Source organism: Strix uralensis, chromosome 2, assembly GCF_047716275.1.
Source record: "Strix uralensis isolate ZFMK-TIS-50842 chromosome 2, bStrUra1, whole genome shotgun sequence".
Classification (NCBI taxonomy): Eukaryota; Metazoa; Chordata; class Aves; order Strigiformes; family Strigidae; genus Strix; species Strix uralensis.
Window position 1 is genome coordinate 7,553,053 of NC_133973.1, and position 19,476 is coordinate 7,572,528.

General features: G+C 44.2%; 1 protein-coding gene across 4 annotated transcripts; it reads left to right on the top strand.

Moving 5' to 3' along the window:
- Positions 1 to 856: 856 nt before the first annotated feature.
- Positions 857 to 19,112, top strand: FBXO40 (F-box protein 40). Of its 4 annotated transcripts, none has more exons than XM_074854136.1 (4): positions 857 to 957; positions 2,930 to 3,011; positions 10,532 to 12,430; positions 14,494 to 19,112. In XM_074854136.1, the coding sequence occupies exons 2-4, from the start codon at positions 3,003 to 3,005 to the stop codon at positions 14,689 to 14,691; spliced, it is 2,106 nt and encodes a 701-aa protein (XP_074710237.1). In that variant the 5' UTR covers positions 857 to 957; positions 2,930 to 3,002; the 3' UTR covers positions 14,692 to 19,112. The 4 variants fall into 4 exon arrangements, 2 of the variants coding, with proteins under 2 accessions (XP_074710237.1, XP_074710235.1); XR_012626823.1 differs by lacking the exon at positions 857 to 957 and having other exon boundaries at positions 2,902 to 3,011; positions 14,494 to 15,107; positions 15,959 to 19,112; XR_012626822.1 differs by lacking the exon at positions 857 to 957 and having other exon boundaries at positions 2,902 to 3,011; positions 14,494 to 14,990; positions 15,959 to 19,112.
- Positions 19,113 to 19,476: the final 364 nt, after the last annotated feature.

Sequence of the window (19,476 nt, forward strand, 5' to 3'; positions counted from 1 at the left end):
CATGTGCAGGGGTGTGTGGGGGGTCTGGGTGCCAGCGGCAGGGACTTGTGCCTGTGGGGCAGCACCGGGCATGGGGGCGAGTGGGTGAGTGGCATCGAGGGTGCAGCTGGAGCAGCCATCAAGGGGGCCTGGGGGCTGCGAGGGGGCTGTGAGGGAGGAGACAGCTGCTGGGGGGACTGGGGGAGTCCCGGCAGCTGCCAAAGAGGCTGGCGGGCCTGAGGGTCCCTGGGGGTGAGACCATCACGGGGGAGCTGGCTACTGGGGGACCGGGGGGGACTGGAGAGGCTGGGGTTGAGGGGCAGCTACTGGGCAGACTGCCTGAGCCCAGCTGCTGGAGGGAGCCACACTGCACATACGTATGTGTATATATATATATATATATATATATACACACACACGCATGCTCACTAGAGCACCTGCATCCTGCTCAGCCAGAGGAGGGGGTGGGATGAGGCAGCTGGTGCTGTGTTTGTGTGAGTGCTCTGTGTGACCATCCATGTATATATGTTTAAGTGGTGTATGTGTGCATTTGTGTCTGTGCCTACTGGGAATACAAGCTCAGCCTGGCTGCTGCTTGGACTGGGGGGCATGGAGCTGCAGCAACCTCACCTCTCTCTCAGGCTACAAGATCTGGCCCGATTTTCCCATATCAATAGATATTTCTATACGTATATGTATATAGATATATAATATACATATCATATACACAGGTATATTTCATAGGGTTTCTGTATAGCACAGCATTTCTACCCATAGAATCGAGATATGAGACATTAAAGCAGACAGGCAACAGCTTTCTCCCAAAGCATTTGCACCAAAAAATAAATGAGTTACACTTTTCTTTCAGAGATTTCACGTTTCTTGCACCCTACCAGTAAGCACATCTGTACTGCAGCAGGAGGTCTGGTTGCAGTATTGCTTGGCATTCCTGAGAGACCTTGAATCAAATTAGCACAGGTAAGCGTGGCAGCAGAGATCTGCAAGTTGTCCTTTTTTTTTGCCGAGAGTCTGGTTTCAGGTGCAGCTGAGCTAATACGATGGTGTGCTGCAGGTACAAGGATGAATTCCTGTCACCCATTGCCTTCGCTCTTCTGCTCCCTCCTCTCCACCACATACACGTTTTCAGGCACGGTGAACTATGTTCGTTCTGTGTGTCTTGTGATACCCTGCCCTAAAAGACCACCGCAGATGATGCCTTTTTGGAGTACAGCCATCACCTGCAGGCAAGGATTTACAAAACTTGGGGCTCGCGTTACACGAGGCTGCGAGGCAGAGTATGGAACAGAGTGAGGCAGGCCCAGGGCAGGCTGTTTGGGTCTGCGTGATCACCGAGCAACACTTGGAAACAGTAAAAAACGCCACCAGAGTTCAGACTGCCTGAAAACATGGAAATCTAAAACCAGGCTGACATCAGGTGCCTGTAAAATTAAGACGGAAGGTAGCTTCATTTCTGTCAACAGCTACTTCTGAAGCTCTACGTATTTTAGTAATCTGGGTTAATTCAGCTGGAGGGTGTTTACTCCTAAACCAGTCATACAGAATTTTGAGAAGAATTTTTTACTTCATATAAAAGTGAGGCACGCCAGCAGCATGTTTTCTAAACACAGTCTAAAAAGATGACAACATTGAGGGCTGAAGAATGACCCTGAACTGTGGAGGGTTGAGAGGTGGAAGTGGATGGGGTAAACAGATCAGCGATCATCTTGTGATTAGGTGAAATTTGGGTTTAGGCATATTACCACTGGCCCCTGTTTTCCTCAGTGCAATGGGATGACAGAAAATGGTATCACGATAATACAGCCCTTTCTAAAAAAGGCCACGGAGCCAGACTGCTAACCATATTTAGCACTACTAAATTACGATTGGCACCAGCAAGCCTTGGTTGTCACCTACTGACATTTTGTTCAGCCCTAAAAATGAAAACACAGTTGCCTGCACTGTTTCAAACAGAGAGAGTCACTGGGGACTCGCAGATAGGGAAAGAGAAAGAGAAGACAAAGGCATCAAGTTTATCGTGACTTAGGATCTCAGAGCCACCACCGCCACAGCCAAAAGAAGTTGTTGTGTGTTTCTGAGGTGGTGAAAAGTGGTCGCATACAGCAGCAGGGTCATAAGAGGTGTCTTTGCATCCAGGCAGGGTGAGCACCCACCAGGGAGAAGCAGTGCCCGCCCCATCTGCACCCCTGAACCTCACTGACATGTGTCCGTATGTCTGTACTCACCGTGAGTAGGCAATGCTCACCATGAAATTCATGAAACTCACCATGAAATGCTTTAATGGATCCATGCTGATGGTGAAAAGGTATTTCTCTCCTTTGCATCCTCAGGTTTGGCTGAGGAAAGGTGACCCTTGGAGCTGCTTCCTCCCAGTGGCTGGTGGGACCCTCTCACTGTACTGTGGAGGGCCTGGAGCTGGGGAGTCTCCTGGGGGTCCCTGGGAGGCAGACAGGGTGACCTGCCCGGCTGCTCAGCTCGGGGCCATTCCCCCTCTTTGCCCGCCCTGCCCAGGCCGATCAGAAACCCGCCATCGCTGTCTGCACCAGTTGGTGATGATGGGAGCCAGGAGCACGGCAACAATTCCAACAGCAGAAACCACAAACTGGTGTGGGCACCAAGGGGAGTTAAGTCATAAAGGGCAAACCTCCATCAGAGAGCAGCAGGGAGCTGGCAGAGGGCTCTGGGAAGGGTTTTGATCTTTTCCTCTCATGCAGGGGGCACAGAGTATTGTTGATACTGCCTCTCACAACTTCTCTGCGAAGTATCACTCCAGAAGTGACAGTGTTAACAAATACAGTGGAAGAGACGGCTCTGTAAGCTGAGCTACATGGTCACATGCACGGGTTTTATTTTTAACATCCCAAAACTACTTGATGTTTCTGCCTGGGCTTGCTCCGTGTCCTCCCATTCTCTCCTCTTTCTTTGCTCGCAGTTCTCCCTTAGCCACCTCACTTCAACTCAGCTGAGCACAACCAGGAGAGCAAGTGTACACGCACAGGGACTCTATGATTAAGGTAAGGCTTTGTAAATAGAGTTGGAATCTTTATTAGTCAAACCTTATGCAATGTTTACTGTATCGAGCTATGAAAATCAAGACATCTTCAAAACAGCCTTAGTAATTAAGATGAAGTAGAATAATCAGACACAAGATGTCTTAAATGACACCCTAAAACAGAAGCAGCTGGTGAATGTGAACGCTTATATGACATGCTACTCCAAAAAAAACCCTCCATAATATATTCAGTGGGTTAGCCACAGTTTGCAGCACTGTATCTGGGGTTTTAAAAAACTAAGATGCTGATTCTAAGATGGGAGCTTCAGTAGCAGGACAGATGATAAATCAAAAACTCAATTTCTTTAATTTTCAAGAAACTCTGAGAGAAGTGAGACAAGGAGATACAGTAAGGGTCAGAGAGGCAAGAGCAATCTTCTGGCAAAAATGCTAAGACTTAAAATCCGGTGAGTTTTATAGATTCAGACTGCAAACTGTATGTTTGTAAGCCAGACTGAATAATAAAATGGTAAAATAAGAATCACAAGTGTTAGAGGTACTACTGTACTACTTAGAGTTGTAGCTGCTTCACAATTTTTATTCAGGAATCTTTTCTTTTTTGTTTTTATGACTTAGACTTCAACCAATAGCTCTGAAATTCTCTATGCAGTGCATCTGCCTTGGGCTGGATTTCTTTTGTTTGCTTAAAACCGTTCACTTGATTATCTCAAGAAGTTTTCAGAAAAGTATGTTAATGAAATTGTTACCAAGGCGTAAAATAGAACCTGAGCCCAAAGGAAAAAAAAAACCAGTTTGGACCGTTGGGGTTTTTTTTTCCTCAAACTGGAACTAAACTGGAACCCGTTATTTCAAAGCACTTGCTGGACTCAAACCAAAACCAAACCCATTTCCCAGTTATTGATGCAAAGTGAGAATTTGCCTGACTATGCCTCTACCAAGGGACGCCTCCCATGCAGGAGGAGCAGCAGAGCAGCTCCATGCCACAGCCTCCCCCTTCTCCCTGTCCTGCCTGTCTCCCACAAGACTCCCCAACATGCTCAGCACAAGATCCTGCTGCTGGGCTGCCCTTGCACCCTACCACCAGTCCAGGGGACCACTTCAGCACCTGAAATTATTGGGTGGGTTTGCCTCAGGTGAGCTATGGCTACGTTGCACCAGGTAGGGAGGAGCAAGAAATATTGCTGATCCAGGTCTGATGGGGGGGTGCAGTGCGGGGTTTCTACCAGCCCTGTGTTACCCCTGCCTCACTACTCCCTACTCTGAACTCTCCCTTACTCCTCACGTAACAGCATGAGTGTATTTTGCTGGACAGAAATCGCATGAGCAAGTTTCAGTGCCACTTCACTGCCTGTGTGCAGCACAGATTTACCAGGTGAGGGGGAGGCGTGATGGTGCGACAGCTTCTCTTGAGCTCCGTGGTCCTGCATTCCAGGTTTAGGGAAGCTGAAGGGAAGCTGATGTGTCGCTGTGAGAACCTGAGCAGCAGGTATGCTCTGGAAGAAAAGCAAGGAATATTAAGTCTTTGCCAGACTGATCCGCTATACTGTGGACCTACTCCATCCTTGTCATTTTAAAGCTTTTTTTTTTTTTCAGTATAAAGCAATTCCAACCCATTCAGTAACTCTGAACTAGTGGTTATTGCCATGAAAAAGCACAGCCTCAGCCAGCTGGTCCTCAGCAGAAAATACAGGGAGTAGCTACCTTAATTATCACAGTTAATTGTTCCATCTTTGGGCTAATCTAACAGGTCAGTTGTCTCACGGAAAACCTTTTCACTCTGCATGTCTTATACTGAGCATTTGAGATTCACCAGAAGGATTGCCCTGGAATCAAAGTGCCCATATAAAATCCATGTGAACTTGTTCAAGGTCTGAGCCTCAAAGAAACTGTCTTGCACATGCTTACTAGAAGGTTATTAGTGTTATTGATAAAGATTTAATCTATACCCTTTATTCTCCCTTTCCACCTATCCTGAGCTGTACCATATTTATTGCCTGACTCATTTAAAGGTTGGTTGGCAACATGTATGTGCAAGATCACTCTGAATGGTGAGTGCAGGACAGGTGTACCACGAAGGACAGTGACCTCACACCAGGGCGGTCAGGCTGTGGCTGTCCCTGCTGTGGGTGTTGAGATGTGGGGCTTGACTCACTTAGGGGTCACCGTGATTCCAGGTGGTAGCATTCTTGGATTTGCTGTTTATTTTGTGTCAAAGGACAGAACTTTAGAAAACTTAAGACTCCTGAGAGTCATGTACAAATGTGGTATGGTACAGTTTCCAATGGCATAGTGTTTTCTTCCTCAGCTCCAAGAAATAAATATATCTGTTCAGCAAAAGGAGACCCAAGCCTGATTTCTTGCTGAGGTTGTTAAGTATGTAGTGATTGAGGAAGAGCGCTGCATGAAAAGGGAAGAAAATATCTAGTTTAAGGAGACTTTGATGCTCTCCTAGAACATGTGATTCTACAGCTCGCTCTGCCAGGGTTTTTGTGCAAGAGGCATGCAAATGCAAGTGAAACATCAGAACCTGAGCATCTCCAATATAAATATATATTTATTTATATAAATATTATCTTTAATTCTATTTATTTCCATCTTTCTATACTTTAATTCTACACCTGACAAATAGAAGTAATAGTATCTTTTAACCTCAAGTGCACCTCTAGGTACCGCAAAGATATATTCATTATTGGTTGTGAACCCCCTCAGATACTAAGACAGTAAATGTATTGAAAAACCCTGTAAGGAAATTCATAACTCTGTATTCAGCTGAAGATTTAAGTATTGTGATAAAAAGTAGATAAATACCATATACTGGGTAACAAGGATTAAAAGAAATAGAGAATATCTCCTATCTTCCCAATACACTTCACCGAAAGTATTCACATTCTTTGGAAATATTTTCCTGTTGTAACATTATATATAACTTTAACATTCTTGGCTCCAGCATCTGGATGCAAACTTTCCTGAGATTTTTTTAAGAGCTCCTTATCATGTTGTAAATCTTAGAACGATTGTTTTATGTTCATTTGGAACCTCATCGCAGTGGCACTCTTTAAGGGGGTTTCTGGTGGCCCTTTTTGATGGTTCCTTAAAATGGGAGGCATCCCTTGATTCTGTGTGCGAAGATCTCAGATATGATGCATAACCTTAGTATGTCCTATGATCAGTCACATATAGCAAATACCAAATAAGAAAACAGTTGTATTGTTTTGGCTCATTGACTGCAATTGAATTAAATATATATTTACTGAAAATAAAATGTAATTGGTTTATAAACTGTAAATTAATGTCACTGAACAGATCTGCTCCAGACACAGACATATCTGCAGTTAAAATAGCAGTTGTATATTTTTAAACCTTACTTGATTTGCTGTCATGACAGTCTAAAAATAAAGATTTACCAAAATGGACAGACTGTGGACTGTAATTTGCATCCTTTCTTTCCACAATAGCTTGAACATGATTCAAGTAAGCATTTTTGGGTTGATTTTTTTCTAACCCAGCTCTTAGGAAATTTTGCAAGTTGCAGGGAAGCAAGAAGTGTACAGATTTAGATAAATGCTTCATCACCTGACATATCTGTGTGTCACCTGCCTTTGGATGACATGTACCAAACTTACTGAGGCAAGAATTTGTAAACTTTCAGCTCAGGGTTTTGAAAGTTGTAGTTTGTGTACTGACAATAATACCATCAACTAAACCACAGAGCTAACTAGATCATCAGTTAAAATACAGAGCTCCTGATTACTGGCATGTCAGAATAAAAAAAGCATTCAAACACTGATAAATATCAGAAAAATTCTCTATCCCTCCTTCCTGTCCTGTCCTGTAGCTTCACAGATTTCATAATGAGAAGAGAGGCATATAAATCATTTGTCTGAAAATAACAGCATATACAAGTTAGAGATGAGGTAAACTCAACTAAAAAATACCTGAATAATGATGAAGACTGATTCTAGATCTGAGTGCTCCAATATGGTCACTTTTCATAAACAAAGCATGTATTTCTTTCTCTATATGTGATTCAGATGTGGTTTGTTTCAGCATCCAGCAGGGTGAAAGCAGGCTCCTCTCCAGAAACTTTGCCATCAGCCCTTTCTGTGTTTTGGAGAACCATAAGGCCCGTGCCTCTGATGTATTTTTATTTATCAGTTATTGCTCTCTGAGAGTTACTTTTGCAGTGGAAAGTATTGTTCACACATTCATGTTTTCATTGCAGTGTAATGTACCCAGCCTTCCTCTGACCTTATGCAAGTCATAGCTGGGACTATTTTTAGAGATTATATTTGCAGCAAAATGTTACAAGAATGAGAGCAGCAAGGATGCTGCCAATGTGAAATAAATCCATCTGTATCTCCTGCTTCTCTGAGCCACATAAAAGTAGATGTAACTAAACAACCTAAAGCAGGATAGATGCCACCCTAGACCACATGTATTTAAGGGCTGGATGTGTCTGGGTCCACCCAGGGCAGCACCCTGGTGTCACCCCTGTGCAGAAGCCAGTGCTTCCCAAGACGAGGCAGAGAATGTTCTACTAGTTCTAATGTTCTAATAGTCATGAAATACTAATTTTCTGCATTGCTCTCTCTCTTTTCATGCAAACAAAGGTGAAGGTACCCAAGCCTTATACTCTGTAAGTTTGTCCCTGGGTAAAGGGACCAACAAGAACATGTTGCTTTACTCTGCAGGACCAAGGAGGAATGGGGTTGATTCATTAGGAGGTGTAAACAGGTATTGGTCAGCGCTGAAAGTTGGCAAAGGATGGAACGAAGATGCGTTGAGCAATTAACGCACACCAAATTCAAAAACGAGTATGTGGTGTTTAGTGACTGCAGGAACCCACAAGCATTGCCTTTCCCAGACATCTTTCCTTCTTCAGTGTTGTTCATGACTTCCACTGCCGGGGTGTGAAAGTGTGAAAGAGGAGAACTTAAGACAGTACCTTCACCAAAGAGAGGGGAAGCAGCTTCACGCAGTGTCTCTTCCCCTTGAGCCTGAGCCCACTTCCTCTGCAGCACAGCCCTCCTCAGGGCCAGGTCACTTAAGCCTGGGGTTGCAAAAGCACTCATATCTAGGTAAATGACACTACTGTATTTTTTTTAACCTTAGGAAAAAGTCAAAGTCTAAATTATTTTACTAACAACTTCTATTTTTTCCCCAGAGAGTCTGCTGGGCCTGTAGTAGTTCCTACTGCATAGAAAACGTGGTGGGAAGACTTGTCAAAAATCTTTTTCTCGTTTTGACAAAAAAAAAAAAGCACCCTGAGTCCTGTTTGGAAACAGAACTCCAGTTCCTCCTTATTATTAGCTTTTTCCCTTCCACAAAGATTTTCAGTCCCTACAGTACGGAGTAGAAAGTCAGGAGTTTTCTACTTGCAGCAGCTCTTCTTTGGGCCAAGTTACTGATACCAGTGGAAGGTATCCAGGGAAGTAGCTCCAAGTAATGATTGAGCAGCCTCTAGTTCTCTAATCCAACAACTGTGTAAGAGGGGAAAGGACCACAGGGGGTCCTACATGTTGACCCTTAACAGCATTTCTTGTGGACATTGTTGAAGAAGACTGCTGGGCTGGATGGACCACCGGTCTGACCCGGAATGTCATTTCTTAGATTTTTTACAACAGAAGACATGCCTTATGCTAATCACCATCTCCATTTACTTGCTGTCAGACTCTGTGCTTCTGTTTTCCCATTTTTAGGAAGGATTAACAGATATTGCCAGAAATTATTGCAAAGGTAGAGATATTATAAGCAAGGGGAACTGGGGACTTTTGGAAGCAGACTTCATAAATGCATTATTTTTACATTAAACTGATTTAATTAACTGGGAAATAATGAAAAACACAATAATGAAACCAAGCCAGTGGTTCATTATGACACAAAACCAGTAATCTGGTACTGACAACTTTTTATATAAGGATCTTCATACATCATGTTCTTGTACTTCTGCTTTTTGTTGTTGGACCTCAGGAAAATTGTATGTCCTTTTTATAGCAAAGGTTTTTAAGAGGAGGAGAGGAAAAAAATTATATATATTTTGAAACCACGTTAATATGGAAGTGTGAGAACAGAAATGCAGTCTTCCTCAAGAAAACATTTAACCTGTCTATATAATAAAGCTGGTTGAGATTTCTGAAACATTTGGTTTGGCAACCTCAACTTGTTCTTTTAATCCAGTCTGTCAACTGCAAAATGTTAAATTCATGGAGCTGTCTGGTGGGAGCTGAATATATGAAACAGAGACTGATATTGTTTATTGCTTGTTGCCTGGGACCACTTCCTCTATTTTCTGGCCCCTTGCGGTGTCACTAACACCTTCATAAATTGAATCTAACATATGATCAGCTCAGGATCACCTATTCAGTTCTGGATAGTGTGTGACACTGACTTGTCGGAAGTATGTAGGGTGAACTGAAAAACTAGAGCAGCGGTGACAGTTTTCTGTAGGATCATGCTCTAAAACAAATCCCAAAGGGGGAAAAATGTATTCTTTCTCAAAGAGACACCCTGTAAAAGGAATGCTCAGGCTGACTTCTCCCCTGCACCATCACAGGAAGGGAAAAGCTCTGCTGAGGTTAGACCTTTGTCGCTCCCCTTCTGCCCTAACTACACACCTTCCTATCTACTCAGCACTCACTGGTGACAGCAAGGGGAAGAAAGGTGAAAGGCAGGCTGTAAAAAAAAAGTGAAAGAAAATTGATTTATCTGAGTGAGTATAACCTTGCAACAAGCCTCCACTGCACTCTGGAGCTTCTCTCGAAAGCGCAGACCGAGGCATTGCCTTATTCTGGGTTTTGACACCTGAAAGTAGATGTAGCAAATAACCTGCCTGAAGGAAAGTCCCCCCCCCAGTCTTTGTTCCACAACGTGCAGGCATAATCTAGGAGTGTAAGGGTAAATCAGGAAAGCAGAGTAAAGCAGGCCAGGCAAATTAGCCTTTACCCAAGCTGTTTTCCACACTGGAAAGTGGGATCATGAAGATAATCTTCACTCTCAGCCTTGCTGGTGTAGAACAAAGGGAGATTCATTTGCACAATGTCTTTACGGGGGGATGACAAGACATGTAGGCCGAACGACCAGCTAGTTTTTCTACAGAGGAGAAAGAAACATCATCTTTCCTACTCAAGCAGTGTTGCAGAAGTGGGAAGCTCCCTCGCTGTGCCTCTGGCACTCTTGATTTCAGCAGCTCGGTATTGATAGACCCAGTGTAAATACTCAGTGTAATACCCAGTGTAAACCCAGTGTAAAAACAGCTCTCTCCCAAACCCTGGCTGCTTCTGCTGGGCTAAAGAGTAAAGACCTTACTTATATCTGTGCCGCTATCAGGCCACGCTGTGCCGCAGGGATCAGTACTGATACGTGACTGTATGGAGCTGGCAGAGATTTGCCCACAGCCTTATTCCCGCTAGAAGTGCGTGTGAGCACCTCACGTGTAGAAACCCAGCACAGGCACGGAGGGTCTGTGGCCATCCTTGCTCCTTTGGGCAATAACTCTTGTCTTCTTGTCTTTGCTACACACAGCACCGGGCTCAGAAAGCTCCCCCTGGGCAGCACAGGCACTGTGAGAGATGTTTCAGCCGGCACTGCCGCGCGCCGGTTGAGCCCTCCGTCTCCTGCATGGTGATCAGCTGCCGCTTTCACTGCGGGGCCACCTTCCACATGTGCAAAGAAGAGGAGCATCAATTGCTCTGTCCCTTAGAGCAGGTCTCCTGCCTCAACTCAGCCTACGGCTGCCCTTTTTCCATGGCCCGCTTTAAGCTGGCGAAGCACCTCCAGGTCTGTCCAGCCAGTGTTGTCTGCTGCTCAATGGAGTGGAACCGCTGGCCAAATGTGGATTCAGACACAACCCTCCACAAGAACATCATGAAGGAGACCTTGAACGAAGAGTGTCTGGACACAGCTTTGGCGCTCAGAGACCAGAAGATACTTTTCAGGACTTTGAAAATAGCTGACTTGTTTCCAGAGTGGAGGAGAAAGGTTGAAGTGGTAGAGCTAATGGATGAAGCCATGGGTGGGGAAGAAGGTGCTGTAGGAGGAGTAGCCTGTGGTTCCCAAGAAGGTGACAACCAGTTGTCTGAGCTCAGCCAACGTGATCGTGAAGATCTGGCAAAGGACAAAGAGGGAATGGATCTGGGGAGTTACAAAACCTGGGAGAACATTTTCAGCAAAGAGCTTCTGGCTTGCAAGGTAACAGGCTCAGCAGCCAGCACGGGACAAAAGACAGAGGAGGCCTCCAAGAAAACAGCATCAGCCCCTCATGCTGACAGTTCTGCAGAGAAGGCAAAGGAAGTACCTGGTGGTGCAGAAGAGGCGAAGGACCAAAATCCTGAACAAGTAACACCAAACAGAGAAATGACAGGACTGGCTCCCTGGCAAGAAGGTGTCCTGGAGAGGCTGAAGAAGGAAGTCGGTGTAGGTGATTACAACATGTATCTGGTACATCATGGGGGAATGCTGATCCGCTTTGGCCAGCTAGCTGCTTGCACTCCCAAAGAAAAAGACTTTGTCTATGGGAACTTGGAAGCACAGGAGGTGAAGACTGTCTACACCTTCAAAGTGCCAGTCAGTTACTGTGGCAAAAGAGCACGACTAGGAGATGCACTGGGCCACAAGATGCCAACTTCAGACAAGTCAGTGGATACCTCAGAATTGGGAATAAACCTAGAAGAACTACCTAAGGCAAATATAGTTAAAGCCACACTGCTGTGTGCACTGGAAAAAGAGCTGAAAGGCCATGAGATCTCCGAAGCAAGGGGTATCGATGGACTTTTTATGGATTTTGCAACACAGACATACAGCTTTCCTCTGGAGCCCTTCTCCTCCAATGCCGTTCTAGCAGATATTCTGGATGAAGAAAGCCCACCAGAACTCCACGTGGAGCTCTACACCGAATGTGTAACCAGAAGACACAATAAAAGCAGTTCAGCTTTCACATTCACTTGCAGTCATTTCTTCAGGAGGGACGAGTTCCCATCCCACTTCAAGAATGTGCATGCTGATATCCAGTCATGTCTGGATGGATGGTTCCAGCATCGTTGCCCACTGGCCTACTTGGGATGTACTTTTGTTCAAAATCACTTCCGCCCTGATGGACTTAAGGCCAAGGTTATATATAGCAGGCCTCTCAAGACATTTGCTATTAAGCCAGAGGTGGACACCCTCCTTTCTGAATCAGGGAAGTGCAATTCCACAGTGGCTAACCAAGGGAGAGATAAGGACTTGCTGAGCAGCCTCCCAGTAGAAGTGCTCAAGTACATTGCGGGGTTCCTGGACAGCTTCAGTTTATCTCAGCTATCGCAAGTGTCAGTGCTGATGAGGGACATCTGTGCCACTCTTCTTCAAGAGAGGGGAATGGTCCTGCTGATCTGGGAGAAAAAAAGATATTCCCATGGCGGTACTTCATGGAAAGCTCGCAAAAAGGCAAGTGATGGTGACACCGGGAAAAAGACAGTCATGGGTTCTCTCCAGATAAAACACAAGTGTAGCAAGAGATGCTGCATATAAGCATGCAGATGTGGGGAAGGTTCACAAGGTTGTGAATTTGCACCACAGTTGTCAGGGGTCAGGACTGTAAAATGCAGTACCTCTAGCAAAGGTAGGATGGTGTAAATGGACATCTTCTGACTAGCTGAAAGTCCCCACTCAAGCTTGTCTTGGGTAACCTGTTTGCATGTGCACCATTTTTAGACACCAGGCACTGAGAATTCCTGATACCTAAGGGTTACACATGGATTTTTGAAGAACTTGAAGTTGATACTTTTTCTCGTTCTTTACAAGCTGATCTAGCCTATGTCAAAAGTAAAACATGATTTAGAATGCCAAAAAGGTAAAGAACAAGGAAGTATGGCTGTGAAAGGAGCTCAGGTGTTCGCTTCAAGCCTCAAGGGCTTTCATGATTACAGTTCACAGGACTGCCATGATTTGTTGGGTTGTGAGCACCTGAGGGAGCAGCGTGGGGACAGGAAGCCTTCTGCAAAGCTGATCTCCCACTGTTTGTGCTGGAGAATTACCACCTTTATTGGCTGTTGAGGTAGTCTGAAAGAAATATGTAATCACAGCTCAGTCTAAGTCCTAGTTGAACAATAGTTATTCCAGATTTTTTTCTGCTCTAACATAAAACTGTTCGGAAGAATAACATGAGAGACTCCAGCATGACCAATCCGACAAGACAGAGATCTAGGAACAAATAATTTAGAGATCTAGGGAAGTGTCTAAGGACCTGGCTTTCAGGTGGACCCCTGAAGATCTCCACCTATCAATTCTTATCAAATGGAAGCTCAGCAGTTTATTAAGAGAAGGTACTCTTTATTAAACATGAAGCGTGATGAATTCAAAAATCTGTGTAACACAGTTCAGTGGCTGTAGGTTGAATTAGCCCAATCCAAAACAGGAATTAGCCACTGAAATAATTTATTGGAGGATGTGGCTTCCTTCAGTAAAAGGAAGACATTTCGGCTAAGCAATGATACAGCGATTAACTTCAGTTATTTTAGCGCAATTTCAAACTAGCAGCATTGAATTTAAGGACTATCTAACCCTTTTCATGTTAGCTCTCTGTACTGGCCACACAGGAATTTTGTCTCCAATGCACAGACTCTGCTTGAAAACATTCTGTTTGTAATTAGTCTGAATTTCTTGACTACTGTGTATAATAGCTATGATTACTTAGGACTAAGACAGGGTCAGGTAATCTTAAGCATAGTACACCCACATACTGTCGTTCTTCCACAGGAAGAAACACTTTCAAGGAGAAGAAATCCACTATGACTTTAAAAATTCAGTTGATTTAACAGTATGCAGCAAATACTAAAGTGGCTTAATCACAGTCTGTCACTACGTTAGTATATCACTAAATGGTACATGGTATCACTGCAAACGGAATTGGAAAATTTTAACTGCACGTTTCTATTTTTCACAAGCTTGTATGTCCTCTAGGAATAACTTTAACCATAGATTTCCCAGGCTTGTGCTGGGGTGGGGTGAATAACAACAGTGTTGTAATGTTAATTACTTTGAAGTTGCTGATAGATGCTTTGGAAGGTCTTTATGAAGTCAGGTTTCTTTGAGATATGGATCACACAAGCAAGCTGTAGTCACTTTGCTTTGTAAAGCTCTTGGATCACACTGTACATGCGACGGAGTTTTCTGTAGAGGTGTGGTGGTCAGGTGTCCTGGATTTCCTCATGCCCTGCACTGGACTGCCCTACACCAAAAACTGTAGGAGGATACTTTCCCATTAAAAATGGCAGGTGATGGCTAAAGCAGCAAAGCCAGCAAGTACGAGGTACATCACAATACAGATCCCATTTTTGCTTGTTATGCCAGCCCTGCACATCAGATGTTCACCAGCCTGTCCAGTACGAGTAATGCACACCCACTATAAACATATACAGCTTTTTAAAATCCTTTCTAAGATGGGAAACAGGAATTTTACCAACATTCCCGTTTCCCCTCCCTAATTTCTCTCTCTTTTCCCATATTAGATCTGGCAGTTCAGCAGCCTGTTCTCCAGAGTGAACAAATGGCAGCGCAACGACGTCGCGTGCATGTCGGAGCACCTGAAGAACTGTCCCTTCTACCAAGTGGAGCACAAGACAGACCCCGTGCTGCTGACAGGCATGTGCGAATCTCGAGAGCAGACTCGAAAGACTTTGGTTTCTACTTTCAAGCGCCGAGTCTGAACAACCTGTTTCCCCTTCGCCGTGCTCCTTTCGGAGCCCTTGAAAAGAAGATTTAGGAATTTGGGTGTAAAGATTGTTGCTTCCAACTCTCCTTTGGATGTACAAAACTGGCTTTTCCCCAGCTGTGTTTGAAACATCCTGCATCTTTTTTTTTTCCCTGAATTAATTTAATTGTTCAGACTTCACTGCTCACTGGTATCACGTGCTTTCTGCTTATGTTTCTGTTCCTTGCTTAATATGGCATCCCAAAGAAAGCAATAAGGAACTTGTTTGAAAACAGCACCTTTGCAACCTTGAAGGTAGGCTGCTGCTCCTGCACCGTGTCCCTGAGAGAAGCAAGAGCAGTTAATATACCTAGCTTGACTAGGTCTGAAACACCTTCGTTTTGGCTGGAAAGCCAAGTTCTAGGAGCACAGGTAGATGCCCTCCTGCCTGGCAGACCTAGGGACTGCTAATCTGTTCTGAGACACGGTCAAAAGAAAAGGACCCCCCAAAATTAAGTGAATTCATGAGAACTCCAGTGAGGACTCAGGAATTCACTGCATAGCCACAGACCATCATTTAGGACCCCAATTCAGGCAAGCGTGCCTAGTTGAGCACAAGCCTAAAGCTGAGCTCATGGGAGCATTCAAACCAAACCAAAGCAAACAAACTTGCTCTTTGTTAGAAATAACCAAGTAGCAAACAGTTTTAGGGGCTCAACTGGCTTTTTTTATTTTTCAGTTAATAACTTTCTCTGGTTTATTTAAAAATCCATTGAAGCCATCAAAGAATATTTGAAGTAATTTTTAGAATGCCTTACCTACTCAGTTTTGCAATTGTAAATTGCAAATTGTAATTGTAAGCAACTGGAAACAGTATGTCAAAGAAATACTATTCTTTTCTGTAAAAGAAAAGGCATTTGGCAACCCATTCAGTAATGGTACGGGTGATGTTTGCTTCAGTTAAATGGGCTGGAGTATATGATTTTTTTTCATTATTTACAGAGCAGAAGGGTGGTTAGGATTTGGTTTATTTCGTAATAAATACACTAATTTAAGAACAGAATGAGCTTGTTGAGGCAACAGATGAGAGCAAGTGGGCATGTTACCAACAGCGTCTGTCTTATTACACTATTTAAACCCATTTCAGAGGCACTAGTTAGAAATGTTAGTTATTAGTTGTGGTGGTGGGTGGGATTCCTCTGAAATGGCTGTAAACTGATGCAACAGCTTACAGCTGCTGCAGAGCCACAGCAGCACCGACTCACACCCCTTTCTTTTTTAAGCTCATGGTCAGAAGTGCTATCTCAGGACATGAGGTCTGGCTTTCATCTCACCGTCTCAGGCAGGAGGACCTCACCAGGAGCTGGGATGTCTGCTGGCCTGGATCACTGCTCTCCTCGCCTGGGCTGGCCAGGTGAAAACTGGCCCAGGTGGATGGACAGACACCGCGCTTGCCATCCCCAGTCTTGGTGCAGATCTAGGGTGAGGTGGCTATGCAAGAAGGAGCCCTCTCTTACCGATAAAGGTTGCTGATGAACCTGAGCTCAGAGCTTAGTAATGGAAGGCATCACTTGCGTGGTGACCAAAACCACGCTGAGTGCAGCTTGTCCTTGTCTACACTTCCAGCTTAAGTGGTCCCTGTGAGATTTATAACCATACAAGGATGTTTTTCTTCTCCAGACACACGCTCTCAGGAGCATATGGTCTGAGTTGTGGAGACAGGGGATTGGTCCCCGGAGCAGGAGTAGCAGCAATTACTTTTTTTTTCTTTAATGCTATTCTGTTTTCTGTCCTTAGAGATCCTTTCTGGGAAGTCTCATAATGCTTTACCCATAAGAATAAACTTGTCTGTGCAGGTATCCTGCGGAAAACACAACAGGTACATCCCAGTTTTATGCAGAGGAAACCGAAGTGAATGAACACAGGGAACCTAAGCTGGGCCAGGAGCAGTTAAAGCTGGGTGCTCTGATCCTTCAGCCACTGTGCAAAACCAAACTGGCCATCCTTTAAAGTTGCTTACAAAAACTCACCTGTCCTCAAAACATCCCATATAAGTTGCCCAATATTATCACTCTGTTTTACACAAGGAAGTTAACAGAAGTGAGAACAGACAGCCAGACTTCCTAGACTGGTCTCTACATCAGGGCCTCATCCTTTGCATATCATGTACCTGATTTTGAAAGATGCTGAGCACCCAACTGTAGCTACAGACCACAGTAGCTGTAAACACATGTCCAAAATTCGGGTGCCAGTATCTATGCTGGATACTTAAAAATGGAGCCAGTCAAAACTATGGGTAATCTGGTGAGAGGAAAAAAAAAAGATGCTTAAATAATAGGGTCTCAGAGTAAGTCAGTGTTCAAGGCTAGTGTAAGAGACCATGAAAAATTTCAACCTGTGAACCATCTCTCACCAGATCAGCCACTTAGCTGCTGTAAACTGGTATAGCTGCCCTGAAATCGTGGCTTATGGTAGGTATGAATTGGGCTCGTTTTACCTTTAGTGCCAGTGTCACTGGCACTGCTGCTATTCTGCTTCTGGCCTCCTTCTGTTGATGCCAGAGGATTTAGTTCTGGTATCTCCCTGCTCCTGGAGATCGTATGACTTCAGTTGCAGCCTTGTTACCACTGATCCTGCTTCTTCCCTGTGCAGGAGGTGTCAGAGTCAGACTACGGGGAGGTTGCAACCCTTGCAAATGTGGTGGTTAGGGTGTGGGTCGGAGATAGGAACGTCACAACCTCTACCTCTTGGGATCAGCCAGGGTGTGCATACAACATCTAGGAGACTGGATCATTTTCCTTCTGGTATTGCTATAGGGTACACTGGAGAGACACAGGCTGTTAATTCATGGAGGGAGAAAGAGACAAATTCGCCCCTGTCAATATATATGTGTACTTCTGTAAACTGCAAATTTGGTTAAGTAACCTTCAGCATACACAGCAGAAGCTGAAAATCCACAGTCATCTTCAGGTCAGTCTAGTTAACCCGACCCTGCAAGAGGGAAAGCTGTACAGGGAAGTGGATATCACCCTTATACCAAAGGGCAAATGCCAGCTGGTAGCCATTTCTTACTTTAACTCGCATTTAATGTGGGCTGGTGTCAGATGCAGTTTAATTAATCAGAGCATGAATGCCAAGCTAGGTCAATGTTGATGGTCCTGCTCATTAGCAGAGTCAGCAGAAGCTTTGGAGAGCTGCAAGGAACTGAATTTTCCTGCTCTGTTCATCTTGGTGAGGACAATGCCAGCTTAGGTAAAAGGCGAGAGGCTTCAGTTTGGGTTCAGCAAATCCTTAGGCTCCCAGTTTAAGCTCGTAACTTGACCAACGGAAAGTTAAAACTCTTCCTAAATTTCAGCTTGAGGGATTTGATTAGAAGAAACTGGGCATTTGGTGTTTTTCAAAACAGGTCTTTTGCTGTGGCAGGCTCTGAACTGGAAAAGGGGACCCAAGCCTGGCAACTGAGGTTGCTCTTGGTCCAGATCACACACTCCAGACCTCCATGACTTTTGACCCCATTTGTGCAGCCCACACGTCTTGTGCAGGGTAAGAGCAATACTCCACACACTCCAGGCTGATGTGCTTTGCAGTGTTTCCACTTGTTCGAAGAACGGGAATAGAAATGACGGCATTGTGGAAATCAGAGAGGTCAGAGCAGGGCAAAAAGGCTTGGGATGACAGAGCAGAAAGACGAGAAACAGGAAAGGTAATGGGTTTGGATAGAGGAGACCTGCCTGATGGGGAGAGGCAAATGGAGAATGGTAAAAAGGCACACCAGTGAAGGGAAGTGGGTTGTGGAAAAGGTGATGGCAGCTGCAAATGTTTTAGGAGCAAATGGTTCAGGCACTAGGAAAACAGGAGTGACATTTAGGAGAACAGAGAGTAAGGGGAGTGGAGAGTTTCTTTTATTTTGTTTCTACTGACAAAGTAAGATATTTGCATGAGCCTGGTGAACTCAGTTAAAATGCCGACTCTGTTTCGAATTGTAATTTATACAGTGGACCTCACTCTCTGGCACAGCCTCTGTTCTGGGTTAGAGTATTCAGCCAGCAGATTGTTGAAACATGAACTAAGAGGCCATGGTAAAACCACAAAAAATCACAGATTTTGATGCTCCTGTACACTGATCATTTGCTACCAACAACCGACTTTCTGGATAAATGCTTCTCCTTGAGGAAGGGGCTGGAAATTCCCCATCAGTGTCATACACAAGGCAGATGATAATTCTTAAGGGGTGAAAGGGTAGGTTACCTGCTGACACGTCCCGTAAGTCCAGGTTGGAGGAAAAAATTACTTGCCAGGTCTCCAACTCCAAAAACTGAGTGAGCGCAGATAAGGTAAAGTTCATCTGAACCGTGTTTGTTATTTTGCAAAAGTCTGTAACTCCTTGTTGCTTTCTTAAGAATAAAAATTATTATGGTTTAAAAAAATCCAGCAAAATCCAAGTCTTAGCTTGTGTTCTTAGATTCATCACATGTATGTTTTCTCTGTTTTCAAATCAGTTGTGTTAGTTCCTATACCCTCATATTCATTACACTCCTTTCCTCTGCTCCACACTTTACTATAATTTTCCTGGTTGAAGACTATTTTATGTTTATTTAATTTTAACAATTATTTTTATTTTTGACCCCCTCCTCTTTGCATAGCTACTTTCTCCTTCCTGGTTCAGTTACTTATGTATATGAAAAACCTTCTCTTTTTTAAAAAATCTTTTTTGCAGATTGACATTACATTACATCTACATTATATCTACATTATATCTACAAACATTTGAAGAAGAGTTTTCTTTGCCAATCGCTCTCCT

Coding starts and splice junctions, on each gene's coding strand:
- FBXO40 (XM_074854136.1), top strand. Junction 12,431..14,493: donor CATGGAAAGCTCGCAAAAAG/GCAAGTGATGGT, acceptor TTCCCATATTAG/ATCTGGCAGTTCAGCAGCCT.